The sequence below is a fragment of the Oryx dammah genome, unplaced genomic scaffold, assembly GCF_014754425.2.
Source record: "Oryx dammah isolate SB20612 unplaced genomic scaffold, SCBI_Odam_1.1 HiC_scaffold_14, whole genome shotgun sequence".
In the NCBI taxonomy this organism is placed as follows: Eukaryota; Metazoa; Chordata; class Mammalia; order Artiodactyla; family Bovidae; genus Oryx; species Oryx dammah.
Window position 1 is genome coordinate 17,547,984 of NW_024070198.1, and position 18,221 is coordinate 17,566,204.

At 52.4% G+C, this 18,221-nt stretch overlaps 1 protein-coding gene across 1 annotated transcript in view; it reads right to left on the reverse strand.

The window, feature by feature from the left end:
- The window catches only part of SLIT1 (slit guidance ligand 1), a 171,800-nt gene that overhangs the window by 3,746 nt on the left and 149,833 nt on the right, over positions 1-18,221 (reverse strand). Inside the window, exons 26-36 of the mRNA XM_040254163.1 lie at positions 16,871-17,034; positions 13,207-13,331; positions 12,825-12,922; positions 9,458-9,597; positions 9,187-9,280; positions 6,326-6,463; positions 4,811-5,048; positions 3,061-3,191; positions 2,415-2,569; positions 1,081-1,369; positions 321-532 (exon numbers count right to left, since the gene is read on the reverse strand). Of these exons, the coding sequence (XP_040110097.1) occupies positions 321-532; positions 1,081-1,369; positions 2,415-2,569; positions 3,061-3,191; positions 4,811-5,048; positions 6,326-6,463; positions 9,187-9,280; positions 9,458-9,597; positions 12,825-12,922; positions 13,207-13,331; positions 16,871-17,034 (1,784 nt within the window). The remainder of the gene's footprint in view (positions 1-320; positions 533-1,080; positions 1,370-2,414; positions 2,570-3,060; positions 3,192-4,810; positions 5,049-6,325; positions 6,464-9,186; positions 9,281-9,457; positions 9,598-12,824; positions 12,923-13,206; positions 13,332-16,870; positions 17,035-18,221) is intronic.

The window sequence follows — 18,221 nt, forward strand, 5'->3', positions numbered from 1 at the left end:
ACCTCCTGCTGCTCTCTAGGTCCCAAAGTGATAGGCTAAGATGCTATTACCCTGGTGGTCTCTTCTGTAAGGAGAGACCCCAGCCAGAAGGGGCACTGAACCCAGATAAAGGGGCTGCAACACAAGCTGGGCCAGAGAGAGACAGAGCATTGGTCTGGGGGTGGGGCTCAGAGCCCAGAAGGTTGGGGGCACTACTGCCCAGAAGGAGGGGAGACGGGCACAGAGGGGCAGCTGAGGTTGGGAAAAAGAAAAGTCAAGTCGCTAAAGCCAGCTGTGGGGAGGGACCCTGGAGAGGGCATGTCAGGAGGGGGGCCCCTGACCTTGCTCACACAGCTCGCCCGAAAAGCCGGGGTCACACACACAGTGTGCCCCCTTGGTGGCTGAGGCCTGGCAGTGGCCACGCAGGCACCGCAGGCCCCCACAGGGGTCTTCAGGTGCCCCGGCCTGGTTGCACAGGGCCCCCGAGTACCCATCCTGGCACTGGCAGCTGTAGGAAAGAGCATCCAGAGGCACGCACTTCCCATGGACACACCTGGAGGGACAGAGAAGAAGCACTGTGGACAGGCCGGAGCCAAGCCAAGCCCGCCCGAGGGGAGCCCTCCCCACTCCCCCCCCAGCCCCCCAGCCCTGGGCCTCATGGGATGTTATTGTTCCCAAAACTGAAACAAAGGGAGCAAAATGTCATTCTGTGTTTGTCCCTAGGGTCCTTTGCCTGTTAATAAAAACTGAAAACCAAGAAAAATTAATAAAACCCTGTGTTAGGCTACAGGTTCCAATCTGGGGGTTTAAGTGTACAGTCTTTCCTTACCATGGGGGCTTCCTGATGGCTCAGACAGTAAAGAATCTGCCTGCCATGTGGGAGACCCAGGTTCCATCCCTGGGGTCAGGAAGATCCCCTGGAGAAGGGAATGGCAACCCACCCCAGTTTGCCTGGAGAATTCCATGAACAGAGGAGCCTGGTGGGCCCCAGTCCATGGGGTTGCAAAGAGTCAGACACAAGTGAGTAACTAACACTTCCTCACCGTGGGGAAGTGGAACTTTCGGGGGAGGGAAGGGAACCCACAGGTGGGCAGGGCTCACTTGTGGCCATGGCAGGGGCCGTCGGCTGGCTGGTCACAGTGCAGGCCCCCCCAGCCGGCCTCGCAGTGGCACACGGGCCCCGGGGTGGCACTGGGCTGACAGATGCCGTGCAGGCAGTAGAGTTTCAGGCAGGGCTCGCAGCCTGGCACCACGCCTGGCTTCATCCGTGTCTTGGTGAAGTCCTGCAACTCGTTGTTGATGTACAGGTTTCGGATGCAGCCATGGAAGCTGGTGCCATTCAGGATCTGCCACAGGCGGAAGGCAGCCGAATTCACATCCACCGGCATCCCTGGGATGGAGGGGAGGGGTCAGAGCTGGGCTGAGCTGGGCTCAGACCATGCCCGGCACCACACTCTGAGGTCTGCTAGGCATCTCTACAGTGTTCCCTAGTGCCCTCAGCATCTGTCCCCCAGTCTCTGCAACCCAGAGCCAATGTTTCTTTTGCCACCTTAGAGGGGCCAGACTTCCTTCCCAGGAGAAATGGAAAAGGTCTTTTCCCTGTGATCAGCTGACAAGAGATGCTCTGGGTGCCTGAGCCTGGCCACCCTCATCCAAGGCTCCTGCCCAGAAGCTCAGCGTTTACCTCCCAGCAGTGAAGGACTTGGGCCTCGAACTCCTGCGTACAGCACTTTGTCACCCACTTTCGTGGTCATCACCTCACAGCAACCCTCTGACTTCAGAGCTGCTGAAACCCTTTGATTTCTGTGCTCAGTGAAATTGCATGACTAGTAAACAGCAGAGCTGGGTTTAGCATCCAAGACCCCATCCCTCATACCTGTCCAGAGTCTCAGCAAGGCCCTGCACAGCACTGAGATGGCCCCGCTGCAGCTAGAAACCTGTCTCGTCTAGACCTAGAAACGTTCTCAGGTGCTGGGTGGGGTCATCTACCCCTGAAGCCTGTAAGCCCCGTTGGGAGGCCCCCAGCTGATGCAAGGAGTCTATGCATGGGACTCCCAAGGGCCCCGAGAATGGACCCTGAATGACCACCAAGCCCCCTTCTGGCCTAAAGGCAAGAGGAAAGGTGGCTACCATGCAAAAGGTGGCTGGAAAAGGCCAAGCCCCCTCCCAGGCCAGGCTTCAGGTCCAACCTACACTTCCATCCTTCTTGGTCAGTCTGGGGCGGGCAGTGAGCAGAGTGGGCTCCAGGCAAGGAGGACAATCCACCTGCAGCTTGGCCATTCACTAGGACCTCCCCACCCCCACTGCCACCTTGGAATGTCCCCCACAGGAGAGTCCTGATCTGGGCAAGAGAGGCCCCACCTGGAATAACCACCACACAATGGAGAGGCCGGGGAGGGCCAGCTGCAGCCCCACCCAGGCCTGCAGGTCCTCACCTCCCACATAGAGGGGGGTGTCCCTGTTCAGTGTGTAGTGTTTGCCAAAGTTGTCCATGGTCATGGGACTGCCGCCATCAATGGAGAGATTCACCATCTGGTCAAAGGTGACCAGCTCAACTGTGTGGAACTGCCCATCGTTGATCGTCTCGGTGCTGGAAGGAGACGAGGTGTTCCCACCCCAGGAATGGCCTTCAGTTTGACCCGTCCCTGCCCAGGCACTTCCCCAGAAAGGCCACTGGGGCAGCACCTGCTTCCCAAGAAATCAAATCTCCGAGAGAAAGGATTGTGGGAACTCGGTGGCCTCTGACCTGGTCCCTCCTGTTCCCCTTCGGGGGACTCTCTTGGGAGAGCTGAGGAGTTTGGGGCAGGGCTTTCCAACTAATCGGCCTCCCCTCCCCACTATGGAGCCCCCGGTGAGGCGGTGGTGGGACGGGGAAGCTTGGGACCACAGCTCAGGCCCCAGATCCTCAGACCCAGTGTGGGACTGCACTCAGCGGTTTGAATGCCATTTCCCCTTGGGCAGCCCAGATCTCTGGGGATCCTGATAACCACCTGCTCTTGGCCCAGAAGACCTCTCTGTGGCAGCAACCCCCCACCCCCGACCAGCCCTTGAGGGCAGCTGGTGGGCAGGAGGAAGCACTACCTGTAGATGGCGGAGCTGGGGTAGCTGCCCGGGTCGTAACTGACTCGCACACGGCCCTGGTAGAGCTCCACTGCAATGTGATCGTTGTCCCCATTGTACAGCAGGATTCCATTGTCTTCTGCCGTGGAGACCTAAGGCAATGGCACTTTCTCTCCCACCCCACCCCAACAGCAGCAGCACAGGCTGGCGGGTGGGGCAGAAGGAGGACCCACCATTAAAAGAGAAATGAGGGCGGAACTGTCCTCCCCTGCCTGTGTGAGTGGCATAGCCTTCAGCGGGTGCTGACCCAGGCTGGAGTCCTCTCTCCCACTCCCCCTGCCCCCAACCCCACTGGAATCCCATCCACTGCCAGTCGGCCATGGCCAGGCCGGGGAGGACAGATGGGCCAGCTGAGGCCTGGAAACTCTGTGCTCGGGGTATATAAGAGCTTGGGACCACCAGCCCAAAGAGAACAGTTAGAGTAGCCGTGGGGTTCTGTTCTGTGTGCCTCAGGAAGCTGCCTTGGGACCAGGATGGAACCTATAGAAAGGACAGATTCAGAAAGACTCTCAAATAGCTAGAACAACCGTGGAAGCAAGCGCTCGTCACTGGAGCCATGCAAGCAAAAGCTGGAGCTGTGCCTCGGGAGAGAGATTCTGCTGTGATGATGCTGTAGGAGTCGTGATGGTTTCCTCTTGCTCTGTCCCTCTTCTGGGAAAGATGCTGACCCCCTGGTCTGTAGAGCTGACACATGGGCCAGTCTGGTCCAATCATAGTACCCTGTCCCCCCTGGACTCAGTGATTGGTCCAGGGATGGGCAAGGAGCCTGAGACAGGCCAATCAGCGATCTTCCCTGAGGTTGCTGACTGTGGTCCAACTAGAGTTGGCAGGGGAGAGCCAGCAGCGGGAGAGCAGGCTAACTAAACCAAGCCTCTCCAAGGATGTGCCCAAGGCAACGGCTGAGCCGGGTTTCCATGAGCTTTATTTTGTCGAGCAGTTAAGTTAGCTGTGGTCTTGCATGTGGACAATGTGAGTGGACAGGATTTTGGAAAGGAGATCAGGGGATGGAGAGCAGAGTGAGCATGTTTGAGAGTCTAAAAGGTTCTGAGGAAAAGGAAAGAGAAGAGGACAAATAAAAGAGAGAAGAAAGACATGGAGGTTGGGATGTGTGTGTATGTTTAGCCATTCAGTCATGTCTGACTCTGTGACACTATGGACTGTAGCATGGCAGTAGGGACAGGAATGGAATTTTGGGGAAAGAGATGACTAAAGAGGGGTTTAATTTTTTTATCATGTGATATGCAATACTCAAGAAATGTTTAGCAAATGGAAGTGGGACTTGCTTTTCTTTCCCTCCAATAATGATGGACTGAGTGGAATTTAAGACATGGAATGGCAAAATAAGGGAACACAGGGCTAGCTGTGGTCATATTCCAGCCACATGGAGAAAGCCTGTCTGCAGCATTGGAGGCTGAAGCTGAGGAGTCATTGAGACAAGAGGTGGTGGGAGGGGATCCTGGTAAGTTTGATTTTCTGGATCCAGTCACGCATGAGACCACCTCCACCCCTGCCCTTCTCTAAAACTGGTTTTGTGACCCAATAACCTTTCCAACTGTGCTTAAACTAGTTGAAGCTGAGATCTTGGTACTCACATCCAAAGAATTTTGGCTAACAGAGTCCTCCCCACTGTCCTGATGATGCTCTGACCTGAGACCAGGGTCCCCTGTTGCTCTCTGACCACCTTCTATGACCAGGTGCCCTGGGCACGCACCTGCAGCGTGATGTTGGCCCGCGGCCAGTTCTGCAGGTCCGTGAACTGCAAGTAGGTGTCCCGATCCACGAAGTTAACACTGAGCAGCTTCTCACATTCAGGGCCTCCAAAGCCTGGGAGGCACTGGCACACGGGCCCGCTGCCCTGGTCCACACAGTTGGCCCCATTCTGGCACTCAGTCCCTTCACAAGGGCTCCTGGGGGCAGGTGGTCTGGGAGGGGTCTCACAGAGCTGACCACTGAGAGGGAAAGGACTCAGATCAGAGAGGGCAGGAGCAAGGGGGCATCTTCCTTTCCCACAGTGCTGGAGAGAAACGCACTAAACATCTTGGGACCCTTGCTTTAAAGCAATGGAAGATGCTCCTAATTGAACACTCCCTATGAGAACTAAGAGCCGGAAGGATGCTGGGAAATGAGGCGAGAAACAAGTGTGGTCCCTGGACCAGCAGCATCAACATCACCTGAGCACTTGCCAGGGATGGAAAGCCTATTGAATCTAGTTTTTAACAAGATCCTAGGTGACTTGTGTGCACATTAGCTTTAAGAAGCACTCAATGCTCATATTAGCAAACTTTGGTAGCAGGTTTTACTATACCAACTTTGCAGAAAAGAAAACTGAGACTTAAGATACAAACAAAAGAGAGAAGACTCTGTAGCATCAAATATGCACAATAGCAAAAAAATAAAAGTAGAAACAACTTAAATATCTATCAGCAATGAATGGATAAGCAAATGTGGTCTATCCATACAGTGAAATATTACTCAGCCATGAAAAGGAATGACATTCTGATACATGATTCCACATGGAGAACCTCTAAAACATAATGCTAAGTGAAAGTCAATCACAAAGGACCACAGATTGTTGATTCCATTTATATGAAATATTCAGAATAAACAAATCTATGGACACAGATATTAGTAGGTTGGTGGTTGCCTAAAGGTGAGATGGAAGAGGGTTGTGGCAACAGATAAGTGTGGAGTTTCTTTGGGGTAATGAAAATCTTCTAAAATTGATTGTGGCAATGGATGCCTAACTCGGAGATTATACAAAAAAGCCACTGAATTCTACACTTTAACTGGGTGAATTATATGGTAGATAAGTTATATCTCAATAAAACTGTTTTTTAAAAGAAGATACAAGCAGAACATGGGAGGTGGGTGACCAGAAGGAAGGCAGGTGGCCTTCCCTCCCAACCTCCCAGAGAGGCCAAGATGCAAAAGTAAGTGACCTTTAATGACCTTTAATATCTTCAGGGATTCACTGGGCAGGTAAGTGATGGAGCGCTGCCAGTCATCTATGCCCACCTCCTGCTCCCTCCATCAGTCAGGGCAGGCACCCTCTGCCTGTGCTCTGAGCCACTGAGTAACTCTCCCCAGGCCACACAGATGGTGACTGGCATAGCGACAGTTAACTCTCCCAGGCTCTGCCGTTACTCATGCCTGGGGGCTCCTGCCAGCCCCTGAGCTGACAGCTAGGAGAAATCAGTCACTCTTGGTGCCTCCAGAGGCCGCTCACCTGTAGCCCTGAGTACAGAGGCAGGAGTAGCCATTGACTTCGTCCACACACTGGGCCCCATTCTGGCAGCGGTGCTCCCCGCAGTCATCCTGGTTCTCACTGCAGTTGCCACCCGCGTAACCTGGCGCACACTCACACCTGGGGTGGGCACAGGTGACGGACATCAGCCCCACACGCAGCCCAGACCTCAGCCAGGAGTTTGTGGGACCCCAGGGCTGTACACATGCCAGAGAACCTCACGGGCCTGGGGGTCTGTGGGGTCCCCCAGGAGGTCACACAGAGCCCTAGATGTCAAGATGCCACATCCAGCAGGGGACCCTTTACTCGTACAGGATGAGAGCTTGTGGGGGCTGCAGGCAGGAAGGGGCGCTCTGGGCTGGCAGAGTGGACACCCCATGGCTGGAGGAGACAGACACTTGTGGAGGACCCACCCTCAGCACCAACAGCACACCCAAGGTCAACCTTCAGCCCCTTCTCAACCTGCCCAGCCTGTCCCCCGCCTCCCAGTACATGGCTCTGAGTCACATACGGCTCATCCATCCCCCTTCCCCAGCCTCCCAGCTGCACAGGCCCCGCCTCCTGGGCCTCCGTCGGGCTAGTGCTCACCTCCCCCGTGACCTTCTGGCTCCAGGCCAGTTCCCAGCTTCCCAGCTCACACTGTGGCTCACTCCTCTCCTGAGTCAATCCACAGGTGCCAACTACTTGCCTATCAGACAGAGAGCATACCCTCCACCCTGTTCAAACATGACCTTGCCTGATGCTCCCCATCCTGCTTCCCCCATAACAAGCCACAACGTGCTCATACCTGTCTCCACAGGCAGCAATCCGCACCCTGCTACACTTCTCTGCCTTCACACTTGTTGACTCTGGAATACCCTCCTCTCTCCCTGCCTCGATCCAGCCAGGCCAATAGCTCACCTCCTTCAGGAAGCCTCCAGTAAGCAACCCTTACCAGAAACCCTTCCAAACTACAGACTCCACAGCTAAACTACACAACCTGGCAAGTAAGTGCGCCTGTGTGATTTTTAAAAATCTCATTTCCAGTGTTTTTCAAGCAGTAAGAAATACCTTTTACCCAGTAAACACACACATACACTCCTCTGAAACCAGTTTTATGCCACAATACACTCCTTACTATATAAAAGGGTATGATGCTGTCTGATGTTTTCTATTTTTTTTAGGTTAATCTTGGTCCACCCAACTGATTACAGTCTATTACTGGGTGGGTCTTGAGCTGCAGTCTGAAAAGTGTGACGGTAGCTATGCACCCAACCAACTAATTCATTAACATTTCACGTATCCATTCACTCAATGAATAAATGCATACTGAATACTTGGCAGGTTCCAGGTACAACGCCAGGCGGAGCTGAGTGTCTAGCAGTTCCCACCTTCCTCCAAGACAGGAGGTTGAGTAAATATGCACTGTACACCCACCGAGTGCTCCGTCTCTGCGCTGTGAAGGACTGTCTCAGCAGTATCTGACTGACAATGCGCAGTCCTGCTTCAGTCCCCGCTCTGAGGTCCAGTCTCTCCAAGGAGCAGGCATGTCACAAATGGCAGGGCTGCCGCTGCTTCTTGGTCTGCTCTGCCAAGCCCACCTGGTGGCTCCACTAGGAGAGCAGCATCTCTCCACTTTCTGGATAGAGGCTCCTGTGCAGCCCCTTGATCTAATGTCTGGGCCTCAGTGTCCCCCAGCTCTCACTTCCTGCCCATGAGGCTCTGGCAGCTCCTACTTGGCTAAGTTCCTGGGGGGACTCCAGCTCCTGCCCTGGCCCGAGTGGCTGGGGTTTGGTCCCTCAGCCACAGACCTGAAGAAGCCCTCCCACTGTCCTGCCCTGACAGGTGGAACAGGGTCCCAGAATTGAGACCTGCTTGCAAAACTGCAGATGGGAGCAACATCTGAAAAACCCATGATCTTCACATTGCAGTCTGCCGGTGGCAAGTACTTCTACATAGGCCAGTAATAATGATGGTGACAACAGTCAAGGACCCCTTATCCGACCCTCCTGAGGCCAGACAGGTTTTGAAATTTGGGACTTTTGGGATTTGGGAATGGTAATACACTGTTTCATTAGTGTTAGTCACTCAGTCGTGTCTGACTCTTTGCGACTTCATGGACTGTAGCCCACCAGGCTCCTCTGTCTGTGGAATTCTCCAGGCAAGAACGCTAGAGTGGGTTGCCATTCCCTTCTCCAGGGGATCTCCCAGACCCAGGAATTGAACTCCGGTCTCCTGCATTGCAGACGGATTGTTTTTGCTTTTTACCATCTGAGCCACCAGGGAAGCCCCAGTACAATGTCTATAACTGTGTATTGTGAAACATGCCAGTTGAATCTGGGGTGGCCCCTTAAACATGCTCACATTCTACTGCAAACTCTACACATATTCCATCTACATGGGATGAATGGTGACTGTAAGCAGCCTCCTGTCAGTGCAGGTCAGTTTTTAATACCAAATACATTGATTGGATCAAATTTTGCTATCAAACGGACATTTGGTTTTCAGAGTTTTGTGCATTTTGCAATTGGCAATGAGAAATTGTGGACCTTGACTAGTTATTTATTGAGTACTTTTCAAATGTCATGCATTTGCTTATATAATCCTGCCAACCACCCAGGAGGAAGCTACTGGTGCACCCAGTCTGCAGATGAGACCACTCCAAGTGGTCAAGCCACCCATTCCAGGTCACGATGTAAACTCAGGTCTGTCGGACCACAAATACCACCACCCTGCCCCTGGCTCTGACTGTATAGCCTTAAACCAACCCACCTGACAGGTAAGGAAACAGGCTGGGGAGGGCAGAGTGGAGGTGACGTGGTGGCCCATGCCCTTCCCTGGCCCCAGAAATGGGCAACACTGACCTGGGCCCATCGGGGGTGCCCACACACTGGGCCTCATGCTGACACGGGTTCAAATCTGGAGCACAGAAGTCCACCAGCAGCTCACAGGCCCTTCCTGGGGAAAAGATGTGGGGAGCAGGAGAGAAGCTGCCCCCCAAGTCCCACCAGGCGGCCAGCCCAGCAGAAACCTCCTGCAGGCACCGAGGCAGGGCCCCAGCCTTCTGCCCATAGGACCAGGCCTCAGGGCGCTGGGTCTCAGCTTCCCTTGACCCTTGAGCCCTGCCACGCTTACCCGAGTACTGCAGGGGGCACTGGCAGGTGTAGTTGCCCACGCCGTCCACACAGGTGCCCCCATTGGCACAGGAGTGCCCCACACAGTCGTCCGTGTCTACCCCGCAGGTTGGCCCTTCAAAGCCGGTGGGACAGGAGCACCTGTGGGGAGCAGGGAGAGGTGGGTGGGCCCACACCCAGGGTGGGAGCCTTCCTGAGGCACTGGTGTAAGCCTGTGGCCAGTAGTCAAGAGCATCAACCCAGAGTTTCGGTCCCTTCTCTGGATCAGGCCCTTGTTAGGTGCTGAGGGTTAGAGGTGACCAAGACCAGCCCTGTGCTCACGAGATCACTCAGTCTAGTGGGGGTGATGACAGGGAGACTGGCGACCAAAGGAGAGACTGAGGACCAGGGTGGTGCAAAACTGATGCTGGAGAAGGTGGACAAAGGGTCAGAGGTCACCTAGCTCCTCCCTGGGGGGAGTGGTCAGGGCAGGCTTCCTGGAGGAGGTGGTGAGTTAGCTAAGGACTCTGACAGGGAAGAACAGGAAGGAGAGGGAAGGCAATGGGGGTAAAAGCCTGGGGGAGAGAGAGCCTTACAGTCCACCCCACAGTTTCCTCTATATAGTTCAGGACTTGAGGAGCACATATTTCAGGGGTGGGGTAAGAAGAGGGCTGGGGGGTAAGCAGGAGTCAGGTCCTGGATATCAGTCATCTTCAAACTGGGGTACACTCCCTCCTAGGGCAACTGTGGTTTTCCAAAGGATTTGCAGGTCACAGAGGTCTGAGCACTTAATTTCCACATTTTCAAGTTCTGCACGAACTCCTCCCTTAACTGACCTGCCCCAGAGCTCCCGAAAGGTGCAGAGGTACCTATCCCAGCCTGAAGTCAAGGTATACCATGCCGGGGGCCTAAGATCCTCTGGTGCCAAATAAAGGGACAATTAGGAATATTGATGTTTCCAAAATGAAGAAACAAATGCTTTTGCAAGTCAAGAGGTTTCCAGTTCTGTGCATTAAAAAGTAATTGAAGGAAGACCTCATGGAACTATCAGCTGATAGGGCATTAAAGACAATTTTTGATAACTGATCACTCTGGGGTTTTGATGTATTAACTTGGAAGTGTTTCAAGTAATTGAGAGACATGGCTATAATAAAACTCCTAATCCCACTGGTTTATTTATGTGAACAAACATTCTCAGCATTAATAGCTATATATATATGGGGGGGGCTATATGTGTATTTTAAAAAGGAATAGATTGGCTGCTAAGCCCTCTGATATTCCATACTATTCATGCCTGGACATAGGAACCAATTAGGAGGAGAAAAGGAAGCACATCCACACACAAAGCTCCATCTATCTCATTAAGAGATACAGTCTAATAAAATATTACTTTTATGTGTAATAATTAGCAATCAAATTTTGGAAAATAGTTATGTTGTTCTAATCAACTATATATTATTGATCATTGTAATGATAATGCAAAAGAAACTTTCATCAGAGGTTTATGGGGACAAGAAAGGAGTGAAAAAACTTTCCATTTAAACTTATATACCCATGTTGGGGCAGGAAGGTATGACAAGGTGCTCAAGAAAAGCCTCTCTAACATGAAAACATATTATGGTAGAAGAAAAAGTCAGGGAGGGTGGCAGTGAGGGGAATAAAATAGAAATACTAGTTTGAGAAAAAACACAAGTGACATGAGACGTTGCAGCTTGTTCAAGAGGAGCTCCTTCGTGTGATTTTAAAATGATTTTTCGCTGAAGAATGAGAAAAGAGTGATTTAAAGAATGATAGCTTTATTTTTAAGTGTTAATAATATGTGCAATATCCTGGAAATGACCTTCTTTGCAATGAAAAATTAAATTTACCATGAAAAATTTTAGCTGTCACTTAAGAATGCATGAAGCAGTTTGTAATTTTTAAAAAAAATCTGTTTGGGGGAGAAGGTATGTGAACAAAAAGGTGTGAAGCCTGTTGCAGGGTGTGTCTTGGAATTTCATTCCCCCTGTGAGATTGCGTGGGACACCAGAGAGGTCTGAAGTGGGTTAAGGGGATCTCAGCTAAGTCCCCTCCAGTAGGGCTGGGGTTGGATAACAGAGGAGACCCTTGTAAGTCTCAGGGTTGGGAGGTAACTCAGGGAGGCACCCCTTTCTGCCAAAAGAACCCTTCCCACAGCTTCCCCTAGTCTGTAGGAATGCCAAGTGTGAGGGGCTACCCCCAGCTGCACCCCCTCCACCATAGACATGCCCCCCAGTAGCCTAGCCAATGAGGTGGGGGCATTGATGGAGCTACCCCCAGCTGCACCCCCTCCACCATAGACATGCCCCCCAGTAGCCTAGCCAATGAGGTGGGGGCTTTGATGGAGCTGCTGCCAAGCCCAGAGGAGGTCAGAGCCTATTGTAAGGACGCTGTTTCCAAGGCGACACCTGCCACGAGGTCATTTAGTGTTTTCTTTTTTACATCTGGTAATTTAGGTTTGCAGAGACAGGTTGACCATTTCTGCCAGTAGACTTGACATCATTTTCTGAAGAGTCAGTTTACTCAGCTGGCAATTTATTTTCAGCAAATAAATTGTGCTCCTTAGAAAAGCTCTGGGTACAGGAGAACTCTGGGAAGATGGGGGGCTCGAGAGACTCTAGGGGAGCAGGGTGAGTGGGGGGCTCATGCGGCGATGTCAGCACTGGGAGGACTGGCAGGATGAGCTGTGGAGGACCTCGGTGAGGTCCAGCCCTTCACTGAGCAGTGGGGAACCCGTGCCCATGGTGCGACCAGAGTGACCCACAAGCTGGTCAGGGAGACCCCGGGGGCAGGACCAGGACTTGTTCCCACCTGTGGGCAGGCTTCCCCAGCCCTTCCCAGGCGCTCAGCTGGAGGTCTGATCCCGAGGAGCTGGCTCAGGGCCCTCCCTTCAGACAACACTGGCCCAACAAGCAGGTGTTTGGCTTCAACTGGAGGTTAATAGAAACGATAGGCATTTAAAACGTCCCCAAACTGCCTCTTGGCACTGCCGCTGCATACGCTCCAGGCGACAGTTCCCAGTGCCATCGGAGGACTTGCCTGGCGCCTGGCAAGGGCAGGGAGAAGCCTAGAGCAGAAGCTCTAAGCCCAACCCCGCCCCAGCCTGCTGGGTGACCTGGTCATCCCCCAGAGTCTCTGTGCTTCCACTGTCTGTGAGCACCGGGGGCTTGGCCTGTGGGGATGAGGAGATGGTGTGTGGAGAGGCCTCTGGCTGTGATCTGGAGTGAATGACTGCTCCCCCTGAGCCTGTCCCCACCATCTCCCAGAGCGCAAGGGCCCTGGGCCATCCCATTCAGAGGAAGAAGGCTCCAAGGTCAGACCCATCAACACCCTGCCCACCAGGGTCCAGCCCTGGACCCCAAGGAACTCACGTGAAGCCAGCATCCTCGCCCTCCTGGGAGCGACAGGTCCCACCATTTCCACAGGGGCTGCTGGAACAGCTGTCCAGGGACACCTCACAGTCTCGGCCCTGGGGAGGAAGTCAGTGATTGGGGGGGGCACCCCAGGGAGACCCAGGGTCCAGTGACCCAGCTGAGCCAGCCAGCCCCCTCAGCGACTCAGCCTGCCTGTCCCGGGAGTTAACGTGTCTACTCATCCACGTGTCGGGTCATGATGACACACTCACTTGGGCTCCTGCTCTGAGCCAGGAGCTGCCCTGGCCCCCGTGGGCTGAGTGACCAACAGGACAGCCCCAAGCCTGCCGTACTGCGCCCTCGAGCAGGCCCCCGGCCTCCTACTTCAGCCCCCACGCACCTTGTAGCCACTGGGGCAGGCACACCTGTACACCTCAAGGGGGTCGTTGCGGCAGGTGCCCTGGTTCTGGCACGGGCTGGACAAGCAAGGATCACACTTGGCCTGGACAGCCAGGGTGGGGGGACCTAAGGCAAAGGGGAGCGTTAGTGCAGTGGGGAGGCAGGGGGACGGGGCTGGGCAGAACCCCACGCCCCTACCCCGGCATCCTGGTGTGCAGGGACGCGTGGTGGAAGCCCTCTCCCCAACGTTCTTGCCCCTCTCTGTATTTCCTCTGGATCACGCTACGCTCACCCTCCCTCACATCCACCTCTCCAGCCTCCGGACCCTCCTCTGTAAAAACAGAGTTAAAAACAGCCCCTGCCTCACGGGGCTGGAAGGACTAAATGAGATAATCCCAAAAAAGAGCTTCGCCCGCGGGTGTTGGATATAAGGAGCTCCCACGTGGCGGGCAGAGCAGGGGCGTCGGTGTGAGAAGGTCGTGGTCATTATCATAGAAATCGGCTGAGGTTTTCTCCATCCCCTCACACCCTTCCACAGCCACCTCAGCCCGGTCACTTGCTGGCCTGGACAGCAAAGTGGCCACTCCAGCAGAGAAGAGATCAGCTCTGAGGAGGCCACGCTTAGGAGAGAAAAGGTCCATCGCCCAGAACTTGTTTCCAAGGCTGAACGGGGAAAGACCCTTTCCTGTCTCCTCTCTGGCCACAGGCATAACCTTCTCCAGCCCCTTCAGGACTCACTGGTGGCTCTTCCTTGAAATGGAAGGTGGGTGAGGAGCCGGCAGCCAGACTGCCTGGGGCGACCCCCTCTGAAGAGCATGAGGACCTCACAAGAATAAATAGTAAGACCAGCCAGTTAAGTTAGGTTTCCACTTCAGAGGGGCTTCCTTCCTAGCTCCATTGGTAAAGAATCCGCCTGCAATGCAGGAGACATGGGTTCGATCCCTGGGTTGGGAAGATCCCCTGGAGAAGGGAAAGGCTACCCACTCCAGTATTCTGGCCTAGAGAATTCCATGGACTGTATACTCAATGGGGTTGCAAAGAGCTGGACACGACTGAGAAAGTTTCACTCACTCATTCACTCCACTTCAGATTCTTTCTAGAAGTAGAGAAACATGAGTTCCACTGAAAATGCATGAGTTTGACTAGAAGGAGAAACACTTTCTAGTAACAACTGCAGGGGAATCCTCATGGGTTACAGGTGGGGCTCTGTTTCTTGATCCGGGTGCTGGATACCTCAGTCAGTCAGTTTAGTCGCTCAGTCGCGTCCGACTCTTTGTGACCCCATGGACTGCAGCACACCAGGCTTCCCTGTCAATCACCAACTCCCAGAGCCTACTCAAACTCATGTCCATCATGTCGGTGATGCCATCCAACCATCTCATCCTCTGTCGTCCCCTTCTCCTCCTGCCTTCAATCTTTCCCAGCATCAGGGTCTTTTCCAATGACTCAGTTCTTCGCATCAAGTGGCCAAAGGATTGGAGTTTCTGCTTCAGCATCAGTCCTTCCAATGAATATTCAGGACTGATTTCCTTTAGGTTGGATGTCCTTGCAGTCCAAGGGACTCTCAAGAGTCTTCTCCAACACCACAGTTCAAAAGCATCAATTCTTCGGTGCTCAGCTTTCTTTATAGTCCAACTCTCACATCCATACATGACTACTGGAAAAACCATAGCTTTGACTATACGGATCTTTGTTGGTAAAGTAATGTCTCTGCTTTTTAATATACTGTCTAGACTGGTCATAGCTTTTCTTCCAAGGAGCAAGCATCTTTTAATTTCATGGCTGCAGTCACCATCTGCAGTGGTTCTGGAGCCCCAGAAAATAAAGTCTGTCACTGTTTCCACTGTTTCCCCATCTATTTGCCATGAAATGATGGGACTGGATGCCATGATCTTAGTTTTCTGAATGTTGAGTTTTAAGTCAATTTTTTCACTCTCCTCTTTCACTTTCATCAAGAGGCTCTTTAGTTCTTCTTTGCTTTCTGCCATAAGGGTGGTATCATCTGCGTATCTGAGGTTATTGATTTTTCTCTCAGCAGTCTTGATTCCAGCTTGTGCTTCATCCAGCCCGGCATTTTGCATGATGTACTCTGCATATAAGTTAAATAAGCAGGGTGACAATATACAACCTTGACATAGTCCTTTCCCGATTTGGAACCAGACTGTTGTTCCATGTCCAGTTCTAACTCTTACTTCTTGACCTGGATGGGTTCAATTTGTGAAACTTCACTGGGCCTTTCATTAACTATCTGTGTAATTTTCTGTGATGCACGTTGTATTCCAATTAAAAAAAATATTTTAAGGAGCTTTCTTTTTATATATTATTTATTTACTTTTGGCTCTGTTTTGTCTTCATTGCTCCACGGGCTTTTCTCTTGTTGCGGCAGGTGAGGGCTACTCTTCCTTGCTGCGTCCAGGCTTCCCACTGTAGTGGTGTCTTGTTGGGGAGCAGGGCTCTCGGGCACGCAGGCCTCAGTAGCCGCAGCACGTGGGCTCAGTAGTTGTGGCTCTAGAGCACAGGCTCTGGAGAAGGCAATGGCAACCCGCTCCAGTGTTCTTGCCTGGAGAATCCCAGGGACCAGGGAGCCTGGTGGGCTGCCGTCTATGGGGTCACACAGAGTCGGACACAACTGAAGCGACTTAGCAGCAGCAGCACAGGCTCAGTAAGTTGTGGTGCACAGGCTTAGTTGCTTCGCAGCATGTGGGATCTTCCCAGGTCAAGGATCAAACCTGTGTCTCCTACATTCGCAGCCAGATTCTTTACTACTGAGCCACCAGGGAAGCCCCCAGTTAAATTTAAACACACACACACACACACACACACACACACACACAAACTTCTCATCAAGTACCAGTCCCACCCCATTAAATAAATACTGAGCAAATATTTCAACATAAATTGGCCTGCTCCCAACAGCTGCCAGCCAAGCCACAGACTGGACCCTTCTGATAGCATCCTGCACACAGGGTGGCCTGGGGCTTCCTCATTAACCTCTGGCTGTCAGTTTCATTTCCACTGGTGGTCTGTGAGCTTGTGGAGGGCAGGAGCCATGCCCCACGGCCTCCAGGGCCCTTCTGCAGCTGTACCCCTGCATACAAGCCAAGCCTGGGGCAGCCACTCAGCCACTGCCTTCTGCTCGGCTGGGTTCCCTTGGCCTTCAGTCAATCAGTCAATCAATCTCCAAGCCCGTGTTTACAAATGCCCAGGGTGAGACGCCACCAATCACACCAAGCCCTGGATTTCTAGAGATGTCAGGAGGGTAGCAGCTGGGTCCAGTGCTCAGGGGTTTAAGCTAATTGCTGAGCACAATTCCTACCAAAGGGAGGCCTGAGTGCCTGTACTGCTGGGAGGCTTGGAGCTTCCAGAAACACTGCTGCTATTTTTATTTTCCTTACATAACCCCAGGGAGGGATTAGAGCCCTTATGGCCTGAGATTTTCCGCCTGGCTTTTTTTATTTTTTTGCATGCTGTATGTCAGGACAAGAGGGCAGTCATGCTAATAAGCAGCAGGGGCCACATTCTTGCCATCTGTCCACCACCACCCCCCAGCCAGTCAACACAGGGACACAGAAATGTCTGGAAGACCCTGCCAGGGTTGAAGGGGAAGCAGGAAGTGGGGGGTGCAACCCGGTACCCGCCATCCCTTCTTGCGCTCCCGGGCTCACCTTGGCATTCAAACTTCTTGGCAGGCGTGGTGAGGAGCAGTTTGCCTTCCATGTCCGGGGGCCCAGCGCAGCGGGCAATGCCCGGTTCCTTGTAGCCTGTCTTCACCCAGCTGGACAACCAGCGCAGGTGGCAGTCACAGTACAGGGGGTTGGCACCAATGGCTCTGGGTTAGAGAGGAGAGAGGAGCAGACGTTACAGCTTCATGGAGTTCCTCACCCATTGGGTACCAGGTATCAGACATTACGCCTGGAGATGGCAGAACCCTAACAATCCCCGTTCAGTGAGTACTAACCATGTAGCCAGGACAGATTTAAGTACTTTGCACCTGTTATCTCTCTTAGTCCTCATCACACTCTACTAACCCCATTTTACATGTTGAAACTGAAACTCAAAAGGTGAAGACACTTGCCCAAGATGTGCAGAGAAAGGGGGGAGGTAGGATTTGAACTCAGGCTGTTGAGGCCAGAGCCTCTGTTGGCACCACCTCCAGGGTGTACCAGGGAGAGAGGAACCAACATTCACTGCTGTGATGAACCAGCTTCTCCCACGTTAGTGCATCTAATCCTCTCATCAGCCCCACAGTATAAGCTTTCTCTTCTCCATCTCAAAGATGTGGGAACTGAGCCTCACATGGAATAAGTCATTTTCCTGTGGTCACACAATCAGTGAAGCACAGCCCCCTGATCCAGACCTAGAGCTGTCTGACTTGAAAGCCTATGTTATTTTTTAAAATATTAATTAAATAATTATTTGACTCCGTCAGATCTTAGTTGCGGCACGTGGTATCTAGATCCCTGACGAGGGATGGAACCCTGGCCCCTGGCATGAGGAGCAGAATGTCAGCCACTGGACAACCAGGAAAGTCCCCTCTTTTTTTTAATAAGCCTATACTCTAATTTTTCTCTTCATTTTCAATTAAACAAGAAGTGCATAAGCACATTCTCATTGTAAATCATTTTCAGACATGGCACACAACAGTCTCACTTTAAACGACATTGTGAGAGTCCTCAATACCACTAAATTGTATTCATTAAAATGGTTAATTTTCTATTCCTTGAATTTCACCTTGATTTTTTTAAAAAAGGCACATTCCTATGTTACTGATGGCAATGCAAGATGGTAGAACTCCAGCAGAGGGGTATTGCCTGATATCTATCTAGTCAGCAATGCAGTTGCCTTCTGACCCAGGAACTCTGTTTCTGGCACACCTCACGGATCTGTGCCTGCATAACTGTGTAAAGGCATCTGTGCAACAGTATTGATCCCAGCATTGTTTGTAATAGAAAGACTGGAAGCCTCCCGTGTTCATCAGTGGGGGAGTGGTTAAGTAAACCACAATACATCCACATT